General features: G+C 37.7%; 1 protein-coding gene across 3 annotated transcripts in view; it reads right to left on the bottom strand.

Annotated features, from left to right (window-relative positions):
- Nucleotides 1-16,923, bottom strand: part of Mcad (Medium-chain acyl-CoA dehydrogenase) — a 74,582-nt gene that overhangs the window by 18,952 nt on the left and 38,707 nt on the right. For all 3 annotated transcript variants that reach the window (XR_010856085.1, XM_067121093.1, XM_067121091.1), the window contains exons 5-7: nt 16,676-16,756; nt 16,318-16,472; nt 8,288-8,457 (exon numbers count right to left, since the gene is read on the bottom strand). Coding sequence is in view for 2 of the 3 variants with exons in the window: in XM_067121093.1 (XP_066977194.1) it covers nt 8,288-8,457; nt 16,318-16,472; nt 16,676-16,756 (406 nt within the window). In the remaining variant the exon portion in view is untranslated. The remainder of the gene's footprint in view (nt 1-8,287; nt 8,458-16,317; nt 16,473-16,675; nt 16,757-16,923) is intronic.

Here is a 16,923-nt window from a genome sequence, read left to right as displayed (position 1 = left end):
ATCATCTGTCAATAATCCAAGTCGTAAGTGCTAATGTTAGGAAGCAGAACCCTACAATCAATCTTCAATGAATAATCCTAACACAAGGCATTTAGGCTCTGGACATCATCCTCTATAATGATGCATCTTTATCTCAGAAATAAACACGCAGCTTAATAACCCTCCCCTCAAAAACTAGTTCTCATGTTTTGCATGGCCAATACAAAGCAACTACGTTAAAAACATCAAAACAACACAAGAAGCCATTAGTTTCACAATACTCAGCAAGCCTACATTACATTCAATTCAACAAATGATATGATTAAACAATAATTAATGAGATACTGGAAAACAATGTAAAGCAGTAATTCATGGTCGGTTTACTTTCATGATCTCCAGACCAACCAATCACAGTCATTAAGTGCAAACAATGGTAGTTTGAAAAAGTGCTAGAAGTCTGAATGCCATGATTAAATAATTTTATCCCCACTCACATACATCTGAAGATTTTGCTAATGACAACATTATGTCTAGCATAACTAATGTCATCATGGCAACAACAGATGTTATTTGTCATTTCTTCACTCTGTGTTTTAAATCTGACTGTTTAGTAGATGACCTCTATAAGATGCCCCATCCTCGTACAGCATCTCTCAAGATTATTTCACTATTTTCAAACTGCCACTCCTTTGGAGCAACTCCTTACAATCCCCTGAAGAAGGAATATTTCTTGAATTCTCTTTGGCAAATGATAGAAATTGTCCTATAACAGAAAGGGTTTTAAGTGGGAGAAAACTCAAGTCAGTATACAAATCAGTCCTTTGAAATTTGACAGAGTTCTAAAAATCACCTAAGGTAAAACACTCAGTTTGAGTTTACCACTTTCGAGCTTAGTTAATTTTCTTTTATCACACTCTATAAATCTATTATAATGCTAAATTTTATTTTATTTTAAAGCCGAGTAATTGGACTTTTGGTGGACTTAAAAAAGATAAATAACAACATTTATAACTTCATGAAGCAATGAGGTTGTAAAAAAAATAGAAACCTCTTAAACTATTCATTAACAAATATATCTATAGTTATACATAATTTTTTTTTTTGCCCAGTGGAAAAGTATGATGAATTTCATTCCCATTCAAAAATAAATTTGACTGCTATTTATGTCTGTTACTGCACATAAAACTATAAGGAAAATAAGGAAACATACGAAAAAATTTGTATGATTCTCTATCTAAAACTGGTTAGAAATAATTTTCTTTGAAATTCCACCACTTTTGGGAAGGGGAACACAGTTTAGCTAACCTCACCACACTAAAGACAATATCCATAAGGCCATGTTACAATATTCACAAACAGTTTTTATTAATTTTAAATAAATTACATAACTTGATGCCATTGGGATCTCAGAAGGGTAAGAGAGGGACCTCTCGATAATTTAAGTTATTAACCCTTCTGTAGTGGCATGCACGTTTTGATGCACAATAACGGCATAAAAGGACTACCAGTGCATACCTTATGATAATCCTTATTTAAACGAATTTTGCGGAAAAACTTTCAAACCAACTGAATGGGCCATAAATGACAATAAGGCAACACTTATGGCAACTCACACACACCTCACCTCAGTGACACAAGGGAGGATAGCTTCCCGTGAGATTTCATGGAAGGTACTACATCTCCCTGTCCCAGTACATCTCATATATACTTACTTGTATTTGTCCATAAATATACTCAAGACTGTTGCTGGCTTTGGTTCTTATTTTTTACAATATTATGTGAGGTGTAACTGTAATTTTTCAAAATAAAGTAAAAAAAAATATTAGAAAGAAAATGTATCACTCACTAAAATGTACTACATCTCCCCATCCCAGTACATCTCATATATGTGTGTCCATATATATACTTGGGGATTGTTGTTGGTTTCAGTTCTTATCTTTTATATCATGTGAGTTGTAATTGTAATTTTGCAAATTAAAGTACACAAAATATTATAAAAAACATGTATAACTTGCTAAAATTAACATATTTTTAAAAGTGTCTCAGAAAAGAGGCACTGTTTTAGCAAGTTTTTTAGAATTTTTTTTACCATGAGCATTTCCGTATCTTCCTCTTCCCATTGAATGTTTTTATTTTTTTTTATTTTTAAACCTTATAGTTTGACCAGTCATGGGTTTTTGTTAACCCTCTAACGCCGAGCCTCTATTTACAAAAGTGTCTGTCGTGTGCCGGCGGCGTTTGGGAGTTAGCGCCGAAGCGGAAGAAAAGTTTTTTTTCAAAAAATCACAGCATGCTTAGTTTTCAAGATTAAGAGTTCATTTTTGGCTCATTTTTTTTTGTCATTGCCTGAAGTTTAGTATGCAACCGTCAGAAATGAAAAAATATCATTATCATACATAAATATTGAAATATATGACAGTGCGAAAAAAAAAATTTCATATATAATTGTATACAAATCGCGCTGTGAGCAAAACGGTTAAAGCTAACGAGTTATTTTTTTTTCTTTGTATTGTACACTAAATTGCGATGATTTTGGTATATAACAAATTGTAAAACAATCAAAGCAACACAGAGAAAATATTATCACAAAATGATGCAGGAATTCGTACCACGTGGATGTAAAAAAAGTTCTTTTCAAAAATTCACCATAAATCGAAATATTGTGCTAAAGACTTCCCGTTTGTTGCAAAATGAAGGTAATTGATTGAATATTGCTAGACTGTAAGTGTTTTAGCTTACAATTACAGTTTTCGACCATTTCGGTCAAGTTAAAGTTGACCGAAAGTAGAATTTTTTCTATTTATTGTGATTTATATTAAAATATTTCAAAACTGATAAAAGTTACAACCATGCATTATTTTTTGTTGTATTCTACATGAAATTGAGCACATTTCCATATATAAAACTTTATATAACGACTAAAATAAAACTGTGCAAACATTACGACAAAGTGACGAAAGAATTTCTGAGATGTTCGGCAGAGTTACCGCGCGGACATAAGGAAAAAGTTTTTTTCAAAAATTCACCATAAATCGAAATATTGTGCTAGAGACTTCCAGTTTGTTGCAAAATGAAGGTACATGATTGAATATTACTAGAATTAAGAGTTTTAGCTTACAATGGCATTTTTCAATCATTTCGGTCGAGTTAAAGTTGACCGAAGGTTGAAATTTTGGCACTTATCATGATTTATATGAAGATATTTCAAAACTGATAAAAGATACAACCATGAGTTATTTTCTGTTGTATTCTACACGAAATTGCGCACATTTCCATATATAAAACTTTATGTAACGACTAATATAAACCGGTGCAAACATTACGACAAAGTGACGAAAGAATTTCAGAGATGTTCGGCAGAGTTACCGCGCGCGGACGTAAGGAAAAAGTTTTTTTTTTCAGAAATTCACCATAAATCGAAATATTGTGCTACAGACTTCCAGTTTGTTGCAAAATGAAGGTACATGATTGAATATTACTAGAATGTAAGAGTTTTAGCTTATAATTGCGTTTTTCAACCATTTCGGTCGAGTTAAAGTTGACTGAAGGTTGAAATTTGGCACTTATCGTGATTTATATGGAAATACTTCAAAACTGATAAAAGCTACAACCATGAGTTATTTTCTTTTGTATTCTACATGAAATTGCGCACATTTCCATATATAAAACTTTATGTAACAACTAATATAAACCGGTGCAAACATTACGACAAAGTGACGAAAGAATTTCTGAGATGTTCGGCAGAGTTACAGTGCGTGGACGTAAGGGAAAAGTTTTTTCAAAAATTCACCATAAATCAAAATACTGTGCTAGAGACTTCCAATTTGTTGCAAAATGAAGGTACATGACTGTATATTACTAGAATGTAAGAATTTTAGCTTACAATTGTGTTTTTCGACCATTTCGGTCGAGTTAAAGTTGACCGAAGGTTGAAATTTTGGCACTTATCATGATTTATATGGAAATATTTCAAAACTGATGAAAGCTACAACCATGAGTTATTTTCTGTTGTATTCTACATGAAATTGCGCACATTTCCATATATAAAACTTTATGTAACAACTAATATAAACTGGTGCAAACATTACGACAAAATGAAAGAATTTCTGAAATTTCCGGCCGAGTTACCGCGCGGACGTAAGGAAAAAGCTTTTTTCAAAAATTCACCATAAATCGAAATATTGTGCTAGAGACTTCCAATTTGTTGCAAAATGAAGGTAAATGATTGAATATTACTAGAATGTAAGAGTTTTAGCTTACAATTGCGTTTTTTTACCATTTCGGTCGAGTCAAAGTTAACCCAAGGTTGAAATTTTTTGTAGTCGACGTACAGTATGTCCACTCAGCACCCAACAGACAATTTTAGTCGACGTACGATAAGTCCAGTCGGCGTTTAAGGGTTAAGGTAGTATATATAGGTTGGCCTGTAATGGTTAATAGTTTTAACACCAGAGCTGGTCACTTACAGGGTGTCACTCTATGAGGGCCTCTGTTGGTATAAGGATGGCTTAATCTATGCCTAAAAACCAAGATTATAACTTTATCAAAGGTTAGTCATTGTTGGTACCCTCATCAACAACAGTAAGCTGCTTGCAAGTGATCCAGTGCACACAACCATTACTGTCAGGTGATGATCTTAATGATATAACCTTCTGACTATGCCAGTCCACTTCAACTTTGAATTGCTACCAACTGCCAAGCCTTATCAGGACTGAAGATTTAATCCTTGAAGCTAGTCATAACCTTCAGACTGGTCTCACATCAATCCTTCCCATTCACATTCAACATATTCAACAGCCAGTTCAACAATCCTTCAAGTTCTTCTGTTTTAGGTATAAAAACTTAACTGAAAATGTTGGAGATATACTTAATCTTAAACCCTTCTACTATTTGAATTTTTCTTTCCAATACTCAGGAACAACTCAATATACTCCTACCAAGGATATACTGTAATTACAACCACACAGCATGCAGGAAAAGTCTAAAGGTAGTAAGGAAAAGTAAGCACACTCTTTAAAAAATTACCTCCTATTAACCCTTAAACGCCGAGCCTCTATTTACAAAAACGTCTCCCGTATGCCGGCGGCGTTCGGTGAGTTAGCGCCGAAGCGGAAAAAAAGTTTTTTTAAAAAAATCACATCACGCTTAGTTTTTAAGATTAAAGAGTTCATTTTTGGCTCCTTTTTTTGTCATTGCCTGAAGTTTAGTATGCAACCATCAGAAATGAAAAAAAATATCATTATCATATATAAATATTGGAATATATGACAGCAAAAAAAAAAAAAACTCATATAATTGTATACAAATCGCGCTGTAAGCACAGCGGTTAAAGCTAATGAGTTAATTTTTTTTAGTTGTATTGTACACTAAATTGCGATGATTTTGGTATATAACAGACTGTAAAATGATCAAAGCAACACAGAGAAAATATTATCACAAAATGATGCAGGAATTAAATGCCGGACGTAAAAAATGTTTTTCAAAAATTCACCATAAATCGAAATATTGTGCTAGAGACTTCCCGTTTGTTGAAAAATGAAGCTAATTGATTGAATATTACTAGACTGTAAGTGTTTTAGCTTACAATTGCAGTTTTCGACCATTTCGGTCGAGTTAAAGTTGACCGAAAGTCGAATTTTTTCTATTTATCGTGATTTATATGAAAATATTTCAAAACTGATAAAAGCTACAACCATGAGTTATTTTCTGTTGTATTGTACATGAAATTGCACACATTTTCATATATAAAACTTTATGTAACGACTAATATAAAATGGTGCAAATATTACGACAACGAGACGAAAGAATTTCTGAGATGTTCGGCTGAGTTACCGCGCAGACGTAAGGAAAATGTTTTTTTCAAAAATTCACCATAAATCGAAATATTGTGCTAGAGACTTCCAACTTATTGCAAAATGAAGGTAAACAATTGAATATTACTAGAATGTAAGAGTTTTAGCTTACAATTGCGTTTTTTTACCATTTCGGTCGAGTTAAAGTTGACCGAAGGTTGAAATTTTGGCAGTTATCGTGATTTATGTGAAAATATTTCAAAACTGATAAAAGCTACAACCATGAGCTATCTTCTGTTGTATTCAACATGAAATTGCGCACATTTTCATACATAAAAGTTTATGTAACGACTAATGTAAAACAATGCAAACATTACGACAACATGACAAAAGAATTTCTGAGATGTTCGGCCGAGTTACCGCGCGCAGACGTAAGGAAAAAGTTTTTTTTTTTTTTTAGAAATTCACCATAAATTGAAATATTGTGCTAGAGACTTCCAGTTTGCTGCAAAATGAAGGTACATGATTAAATATTACTAGAATGTAAGAGTTTTAGCTTATAATTACGTTTTTTGACCATTTCGGTCGAGTTAAAGTTGACCGAAGCTTGAAATTTTGGCAGTTATCGTGATTTATATGAAAATATTCCAAAACTGATAAAAGTTACAACCATGAGTTATTTTCTGTTGTATTCTATATGAAATTGCGCACATTTCCATATATAAAACTTTATGTAACGACTAATATAAAACAGTGCAAACATTACGACAACGTGATTTAAAGAATTTCTGGCGCGGACATAAGGAAAAAGTTTTTCAAAAATTCACCATAAATCGAAATATTGTGCTAGAGACTTCCAATTGGTTGCAAAATGAAGGTAAATGATTGAATATTACTAGAATGTAAGAGCTTTAGCTTACAATTGCGTTTTACCATTTCGGTCGAGTCAAAGTTGACCCGAAGGTTGAAATTTTGGCAGTTATCGTGGTTTATATGAAAATATTTCAAAACTGATAAAAGCTACAACCATGAGTTATTTTCTGTTGTATTGTACATGAAATTGCGCACATTTTCATATATAAAACTTTATGTAATGGCTAATATAGAACAGTGCAAAAATTACGACAAAATGACAAAAGAATTTCTGAAATTTTCGGACGAGTTACCGCGCGGGCGTAAGAAAAAAGTTTTTTTCAAAAATTCACCATAAATCGAAATATTGTGCTAGAGACTTCCAATTTGTTGCAAAATGAAGGTACATGATTGAATATTACTAGAATGTAAGAGATTTACCTTACAATTGCGTTTTTCGACCATTTCGGTTGAGTCAAAGTTGACCGAAGGTTGAAATTTTTTGTAGGCGACGTACGTTGCGTCCACTTGGCACCCAACAGACAATTTTAGTCGACGTATGATACGTCCAGTAGGCGTTTAAGGGTTAACACCATGCCAAGACAAGAAATATGAGACAAAAATACAAATTGATACCCGTTAAAATGTATATTCATGAAAAATAAACTGAAGTTTTATTCTATATACTCTTATTAAATGCAAGCAGACAGGGAGGATATGAAATATCTGATAGATGACTTGTACAGTACCTACACCTAAGAAACAGGCTATAGTGTTAGATATATCTAAATAAGGTACATTTATGTTTGCTATCAATAAACATATAATTTGCAGTTACAGGTTTCTCTTAAGAAACACAAAAATGTATCTAATGCATAGCATTACCTTGACTGCTGTGTTGTTTCTCAATGTTTAATAAAGGCTTAATAAGGGTTGCTAATGAGCTAACCCTTCTCCACTCACCTAAGACCTAGGTAACTAAAGGCAACTGGCTACTGACAACTCTGCAGGAAGACCTTTGCACTCGAGTAAAACCCTATCCCTAACTCACATGAAAAGTAAGTTCATGTCCCAGTGAAAATCTACTAGGGTTCTGAGCAAGATTTGAACTTCGGAAACATCACAATGTGAAGTCACCAGCAATACCACTGAGCTACCATGATCTGTATCAGCAGTTACAATACGACGCTCTAATTACTGTAATACAGTACTGGCAGTCCCTGCTTACCAGCGGCATAAGTTAACAGCATTTCAGTGTTACGGTGCTTGAGCAGCGACATCATTAACTGGATTTTCAGTGCAGGTAAGCAATTTTCGGTACCGGTAAGCACATTAACTGGATTTTCAGTGCAGGTAAGCGATTTTTGGTATCGGTAAGCAGTTTATCAGTGTCAGTAAGCTGTTTATCTGCATTGGTAAGTGGTTTATTGGCACCGATAACCGGTTAACAGCGCCGTTAAACGGTTTATCAGCGCTATTATCTGCGATTTTCAGTTAGCAGTGCTCGGCCAAAAACAGAACCCCCACCATTAATCAGGGACTGCCTGTTCAACAATCTCAACCAACTTTCCAAAAGAAATATTTCAAAATTACTTCATACATTACATTCCTAATATTTTAATATAAAAAAGTAATAAAAAACTAAATGAATCAGAAATTCATACCAATCAGCACATTTTCTTTTGGTACAACAACATCCTCCAGAGTAAAGCCACAGGTGTTTGAGCATCGTTGTCCCATGTTGATTTCTTTTCGACCTTTTGTCAAGCCAGGAGAATCTCCATCAACAATAAATCCAGTAAAGGCTTTAGAAGCAGAACACTTGGGATCTGAGCTAAAATAAAAAAAGGATTGAATTTATATCATGATTATTCCATCCAGTCCCCTGAGCTTTAACAGACCATAACATACAATACTTGTAAAATGATAACATTAATAAATTAATTCCTTTGATAAAAACCACACTTTTAAACTAATGCATTTTTCATAGGTATACAAACCAAAGCCTTTCATGTAGGAGTATGCCTCAGCACAAGTTGGAAACAGATGTTGAAACTTTGTGGCAAGTTAGTTAACTGGAGGTACGTGGTTAAGTGACTGGAATTACCCACTTACCTGCTGCAAGCCAGCAATTTTTCCTCTCGCATCAGGAACTACGTGGTTGGATGAGGTGGGACTGTGATAAAAGGCTGTTTTGTATACCTGGTGAAATACAAATTACTTAAAAAACATGAGGTTTTGACGTAGGAAAAACTTATTTTTGGTAGTTGCGGTTGAGTCTTCAAGGAGTTGCCTTCCATGGGTCTGTCAGAGCTCCATGGTAGACCAAACTAATATCAAAGAATTCTATTTTAGTCAGTCTCATGGCTGGGTATTGTAGCATACAGTGTACCTCCCCCAATATTTGCATTCTCACAATTCGCGGACTCAGCGATTCGCAGAATTTTCGGTGGATTCAATCTATAAATTATTCGAGGGAAAACTCACCCATTCGCGGATTTTTTCGTAGAGCAATATTCCGTATTTTCATATTATTTTTGTGACTAAATACTGTAATATACATACATATACATTTTATGATAAAATAATGATTTACAGTACTAATTTTCAAATATTAATATTAAGTTTAATAAGATTAAATAAAAATGTTAAATAATAAAAATAATAATTTTTTTTTCTCTCTCTCTCTTACTGAAATCAAGATCATTTTTATGCATATGTAATTTGTATGTTTATTTGTTTCGTATGATAAATAAATGATTTACTAATTTTCAAATATTAATATTAATGTAAACATAGCAAAATATAAATTCATTACAGAAAACATAGTGAATTAGTGGATCCGATTTAGGGGGAGAGTTGAAGGCATAACTGTCATCATAAAAAAAAAGGGTTGGCACCCACCTGGCTGAAGAGTCTCTCTCTCTCTCTCATCTACTAATCTAGATTATGTTTCTCTCTCTCTCTCTCTCTCTCTCTCTCTCTCTCTCTCTCACTGAAATAGATTCTTTATGCATATGTAACATATATGTTTATTTATTTTGTATACTATATGTTTTTTAGATAAACATAATGTTACTTTGTTATTAATTTTTTCATATTTTCCATGCTATAATTACAACATTTATGCATTTCTATGGTAAATTATGTAAAATTTTAAAAGAAAACATATCGATTCCCAGTCTTTTCCAAAACTTGGGGTGAAGGGTGATTGTAATCTAAATGTCAACTATCTTGACATATTGACCATGAAGGGGAGGAAGTGTTGCCCACTCACGGCCAAATATGTTGCCCATTTGGTGGTCAAAATACCGCTACGAAGGATACTGAAAAATCTCTCTCTCTCTCTCTCTCTCTCTCTCATGTCAAAGGATACTCAGAATGTGAGAGATGGATGGATAGATAGACACACAGACAGACACACAGATAGATAGATAGATAGATATATAGATAGACAGAAAGGGAGAGTGGTTCATAGAAAGATATACTCTCTCTCTGTTATTGGCTGGAAGGGTTAGAATTAAGTACATACATATTTTTAAGGTAAAATGTTTAAGATGACTTTGAAATGATATTAATAATATCATTTCAAAGTTTAAGGTACATTTGATATGGGATGCTAGTTTAAGGTATACATCTGGTATTTGAACTTTCAAGATCGGCACTTATAAGCATTTTTAGAGGGGGGGGGGGTGTTAACTATTTGTGGATTTTAACTAATGGCGGGGGGCTGTTGTACACATCCACTGCGAACACGGGGGGTTTACTGTAATGATAAACACCAAGACACATGATGGCACATGTAATGGACTCAAAGATATGAGGGCTCTTTCCCTTATCTTACAGCGAAGCTGTACCTAGGTTCTTTCCTTCATCAAACCTGCTAGAAGAGGAAGTGATTATTGCACATGTGCAGTCTGCTATACTGTCGACAACAGACTGGCGAGAGGACAGGAAGCCATTACTTTCTGTTATTCAATGCAGGATTATCCCTCGCCCAAATCCCATGCCTTTTCATCAGGGAAGTGGGTGGGTTTTGAGGACTCAACAGTGACTACCAAAAATAGGTTTTTTCCTATGTCAAAACCTGCTTTTTGATAGAGTAGTCACTTGCTTCATCCTCAAAGCGCTTTAAAAAGAAATTGACAGGTGAAAAAATGGCTTACGCTCTCAAATTTTAATCCCTACAACCCAGAGAAAACACATTTCTGGTCCCAGGTAAAGCCACAAGTTTCAAGCCCCATTCTTTATTTCAAATACCCTTTAGGTTTTGGTAACAAAGAACAAGAAACTAAACACGAACTTGTGTTTTAGGGTATAGTTCAACAGTGACTTACCTAAGCATGCTGGGTTTGGTTGCAGAATTGTCGCACCTTCCCCCAGCGATGTTAGCATATCCACCTGTCAAGAGGACCCCTGGTTTTCCGCTGTTGCGCCAACAGGGTTAGGACTAACCATACCACCTACTGATACACAGTGTAGTCGAATTTGTTCAAGCTCGTGGCAATAATGTTTTAAGAATACTGTCTCTGATGACCACCCTGTACATTTGGAGACTTCTTCAAAGACATTTCTGAAGAAGGACAACAACGTACTGTGCTTACTTTCCTAATATCATGTGACCTAGGAAGAGTGTGGATTTGCCTTTTTAATGAAGGATACTAAAATTATTCTCAGCCCTTGTAGAGAAAGTGGTTTGTTTGTTTCTAGGGTGTAGGAAAATCGGACCCTCTGGGATGTTTGCGGTAACCTCTAGGTAAACCTTAAGTGCTTGAACCGGGCATAACGTCATGTCTGCTAAATTGAGTTTTCTTAACAAAATAGATTTCTTTCTTAAAGGATTCTCATTCTTGGCCAGGAATGATGGGCCAAGGGACAACAACAATTGATGGTCAGCTGTTTGTGTGATGTATCATCCACGTCTAAGAGAGCCCAGTTAACTAACATGAGCTCCTGATGCTAGCACAATCAAGATCGCCTTTTGCAGCATGAGAGTTGTGGTTGTATTGGGTCCACTGAATTTAGGGGTTGACAGAAGTCTAAGCGCCTTATTCAAGGACCAATTAATTGGAAACTTTTCAGCAGCGGGTCTTTATAGTGCAATAGACCAGAGAAGGGAAGTGACAATTTCTATACTAGAGTCAATACCAGATCCATAAAGCAAAGGGTTCCGTTAATGCTGCTTTGTATACCATGACTGTTGTAACAGCCAGGCATTTGTCTTTAAAAAGGTATACACTATGAGAAAATTTAAGTGTTTCCATAGAGATCTCAACTGGGCTCTCAGCATGGATATAATCTAACCATATCTTCCATATAGACTGGTATTGTCAGATGCATGATGTCCATAGTTTTTGCACTAGGTACCTAGCAATGATGGATGAATAATTTTCATGGTAGAAAATAATTTTAAAATCCACATATAAAGGTCTTGGTTCAGAAAGGAGGATGCATAGATGACTTTCTCCAACTGTCTTGGATAGTACCAGGGACGGTAGTGGAATTGTTGGAGTAATAGGAACCAATGCCTGTTTGACCAATTTGGGGCTATTAGGTAAGCTATTCCTTTGAAGGTTAGAAGCTAGCTCAAAACCTTCAAATCTGGGACAATGGAGGAAAAAGGTATACAGTCCAACCTCTTAAATCCGGGAACCTTGGGACCAGGCCACTGCTGGACCACAGAAATCCCAGAATACAGAATACATCCCTAAAAAATGAAGCCCCATATGTAAATATAGTCTTGCAAGCTAATTCCCTACATAAATAGCACTACTATACCGACCAGTTCTTCATGAACGCGAGGGAGGGTGCAATGCCCCTAACTTCGTGAGCTCTGGGCCGGAATGTACTCAAGTCCTCCTCGTTTGACGTTGAGCATGCCCGTTTGATAGTCTCACGAGCCAGAAAGATACCGTGTTCCTGGACACCTCTTTCTTGGTCTTGCCAGTGCTAACAAAAAGTCATTGATACTCAGGCCTGAGTTGCCGAGTCCTTATAGCACCCTAACTGGACAAAGTATTATCTCTTCTGGTTCGTTACCTACAAAGTCCTGAAGGGAGGGGATCGAGAAGGACTCGAATCTGGTGTCAGGAACCAATGGATTCTGAGTCTTTGCTATGAATTCTGGAATAAATTCAAACAAAACAGATCCCCATCCCTTCGAGTGCTTAACATTATACAGAAAAGACCATAAAGTTTGTCTACTCTCTTTGCCGATGCTAGGGTAAGCAGAGATACAGTCGTGAGGGTCAGATCCCTGTCTGACGATTCTCATAGAGGCTCGTAAGGTGCATGAATCGGGCTCGAAGGACATGAGTCCCATCATATTCAGGGGGCCTGAGCTCCCTGGAAGAGCAAGACTTTTTGAAGCTCCTCATTAGCATGGACATCTCCCATGAGGAAGAGAGATCTACAGTAAACCCCCCGCATTCGCGTTCTCATGGTTCGCGGACTCACGCATTCGCGGGTTTCTCTGTGGAACATATCTAGCCATCATTCGCAGAAAATTCGCCCATTAATGGTATTTTCACTGAGAAATATTCACTAATTACTGTATTTTCATATAATTTTCATGCATAAATGCACTTTTTGTGATAAAACTATTAAAATACTCAGGTATAAGCATTTTTACAGGGTTTTTCTTGGTTTAAGCTATCAAAATGGGCAGTTCTAAGTGTTTTTAGAGGGGTTTTAAGCATTTGCGGATTTGACCTATTCGCGGGGGTGTGGGACGCATCTCCCGCGAATACGGGGGGGTTCACTGTATGTCTTATAGGCATAGGACTTGGCCCAAGGTGGCTCTGTAGCCTTAAATAGCCGAGACAGAGAGATGCTTCTCTCGGCAAAGGAAGACGAGAAAGTCCGCTACCTGCTGAATTGTAGCTCCGAATGGATAGCAGAGCCAGCAGGTCCAGAAACCACTTGGCATGTGGCCGTTGGGAGGCCCCTAGGGTCATTCTGAGATTCGTGGTGATCATTACCCTATTGATCACTTGGTGAATAAGACAGAACGGAGGAAAGTGTATGCGCTGAGATTGTTCCATTGGTGCTGAAAGGTATCATCTGCTGCAGCCCAAGGATCTGGGATGACTGAGGAAATACCAGCAACTTCCTGTTGTGCCGTGTTGCAAAGAGATCCATAACCAGTCGTCCCCAAAGATCGAACAATCTTTCCATGACGTCCGGGTATAGGGACCATCCTGTCCCTACCACTTGACCCTGGCAGCCGAGTTTGTCTGCCACTACATTCTTTTGCCCGGGATGTATCTGGCTGACAACTCCACTGAGCGTGCTGTTGCCCACCCATGCACTTGCACCGTCAACTGATGAAGCTGAAGAGACACTAGTCCTTCTTGCTTATTGACGTATGCCACTACCGTGGTATTGTCGCTCATGAGTACCTTGGAGTGCCCCATTACTCGATCCTGGAACCCCTGGAGAGCTAGAAAGGCTGCCTTGAGCTCCAGGATGTTGATGTGCAAGTGTCTGTTGTTCTGATTCCATGCACCCTAGACTAGTAACTTCTCCAAGTGTGCGCCCTGTCCCTCCCTCAAGACGTCCGAAAACAGAAGCATCTCGGGAGGGGGAGTGTGATGCTGGATTCCTATTAGAAGGTTCCTGTCATCTAGCCACCAGGCTAGGTCCTGTCTCACCTCTCGAGAGAGAGGGATGGTAAGGGACGGTGGATCCCTTGCTTGAGATCAGAACTTCATTCTCCACTGGAAGAGGCGAAGGTGAGGTCACCCATGAGAGACCGGTTACCCCAAACATGACATGTGACCGAGAACAACTTGCCACATTTGAGTTGCTTGTTCCTGTCGGGACAGGAATAATTGCACTGTCTCCTTGAACTTAATGATGCACGAGTCTGCAGGAAAGACTCTCAGTGCTGCCATATCTATCAGCATGCCCAGGTACCTTATCCTCTGCTTGGGTATGAGGTCTGACTTCTCGAAATTTATCGCAATGTCTAAGGTGCGATAAAATTTGAGGAGGTGATTTCTGTCCTGCAGCAACTTCAAAACAGATTGTCATAGCTAGCCAATTGTCGAGATATCTCAGAAGACGTATCCCATGCGAATAACCCAAGTTGAAACAAGGGTGAACACTCTCATGAACACCTGCAGAGTGGTTGATAGTCCGAAGCAAAGTGCCCTGAACTGATACACTGTCCCACTGAGGATAAAGCGGAGGTGCTTGTGGGAGGACTGATGGAACGGTATCTGGAAATACGCATCCTGCAGATCCATTTTAAGCATGAAGTCGGGCTCCCTGATGGCCGCCAGCAATGACCGAGTTGTTTCCATTTTGAATCGAGTCTGGCAAACGAACCAGTTCAGGGCTGATAGGCCTATGACAAGTCACCATCCCCCTGATGCTCTCTCTACAAGAAAGGTCATGCTGTAAAAGCCTGGAGATTGGTTTGTCACAACTTCTACAGCACCCTTAATCATCAATGCCTTCACCTCTTTCCATAGAGCAAGGTCCTTCGGCAAGCCGGGAACTCACGTCTGTAGACGGACCAGAAGAAAAGTGAGGGGTGTGGGAGACTCAAAGGGAAGTAAACAGCCCACCCTAAGGACATTCACTACCTCGGACTCTGCTCCGTGTTGTTGCCATGTTGCCCAATGGCTTGACAGGCAATCTCCCCCGCCAACTAGTGATAGCATGTGGAGGGGAACGCTGCTCCTAGTGTCCTCCTCCCTTCTTCTTCCCCCCTACCTCTTCTCCCTGGGCGGGCCAAAGACCAAAAGGGCTGCTGCTTTGCACTCTTCCGGACAGGGGCCGAAGAACGCTGGGTATTCTTGGAAGGGGTTTTACGATTTTGTACATTCCTAGGACCTGGGCGTAAGCTGTGTCATGACTGCTCCCAGGGCAGCTGCTTTCACATCTTGGATGCCCAAGGGCCACCGAGATGCAGGTCCCCCATCCTGGAACAGGGGAAAAGGAGCATTCCACACCTCAGGTGCCCAGAGAGACCCAAGACACGGGTCCCCTGTCCTGGGACAGGGGCAAGGCACCTTCCACGCCTCGGGTGTCCCGAGAGACCCAAGAAGCGGGTCCCACATCCTGGGATGGGGAAGAGTAGTATTCTGTGCCTCGGAGGTCCCCCATCCTGGGACAGGGGAGAGACACAGAGAGGTCTTTGTGCTTCTTCTGTAGATGAAGACACACCGCGAGACAAATGCGTGACAAAAACATGTCACAAAACTGACAAAAAGTGTCCCTTCAAGGATGCTCACTTTTATTGCCCTGTCCAGATTATCCCTTTCAGATAAGGCTTTCATGAGAGTTCTAAGTCAAAACTATATCCTGCCTCTTTTGACCCCAGACCTCAACAGATCAGCACAAACTTTTACTCAAGTGGCTAGGATTTGAAGGATTATCTTCCTTAAACAAAATGTAGCTTTGGTGTTTAGTGCTTAGGATGACTGGTACCATAAAAAAAATTAATGTCAACTGAAAGTTTTTCATTTCAAAAGCTCTACAGTATAAGAGCAGACTTACTTCACCCTCCAGGTAGGTTGGGTACTGTACTGTACTGGATAATAAGAAAGGACTGGATAATAATAGTATGTGCACTAGATTCAAAAAGTAATTTCAACTTAATTTACCAAAGATGATTTAAGTTTTCAGATTACAGAAATACTCTTACAAGCCTTCAAATCAGCAACAAAAAATCAATGAAACTTACTTAGTTCTTGCAAGAAGGAAATACCAGTTAGCCACTCCACCATTAGTAATCCACATTTTTGAACCATTGATGACATATTCATCTCCTTTCTTTTCAGCCCGGGTACGAATGCCAGCAACATCAGACCCAGCACCAGGCTCTGTTACACCATAAGCCTGAAAATCCATATACCTGTATTACAATCAAAATTACAGTAATTTAATGAGCAAGTAGCAATAAAAGCTTTGAGATGATGCACACCAGGTTTGCAAACATTTACAAAACTGATTTTTGTCAAAATTCAAATATTTTTACAATGGATCTACAACAATGTGATATTCCAATGCAGACTGATGTAAGAACAAGAATAAAAACTTACACACATTAAAGGCTCTTCAGTCATCCTTCCCAAATACTTCATTTGCTGTTCCTTGTTGCCTGCAATGATGACTGGCATTTGCTGAAATATTATTAATTATAAATTTTTTGTTCTCATAAATACAATAGTATGTATAAAGCATACATCATCATTATAATAAAATATAATGAGTAACAATGAAAAAAATGTTTCTGGAACATAAGATTTTACATTAGGTATACATACTGGTTGCATGAGATTACTGATAA

The sequence above is a fragment of the Macrobrachium rosenbergii genome, chromosome 19 (assembly GCF_040412425.1).
Source record: "Macrobrachium rosenbergii isolate ZJJX-2024 chromosome 19, ASM4041242v1, whole genome shotgun sequence".
Taxonomy (NCBI): Eukaryota; Metazoa; Arthropoda; class Malacostraca; order Decapoda; family Palaemonidae; genus Macrobrachium; species Macrobrachium rosenbergii.
The sequence above is the reverse complement of the archived record's forward strand: the minus strand, read 5'-3'. Positions and strand labels throughout refer to the sequence as shown.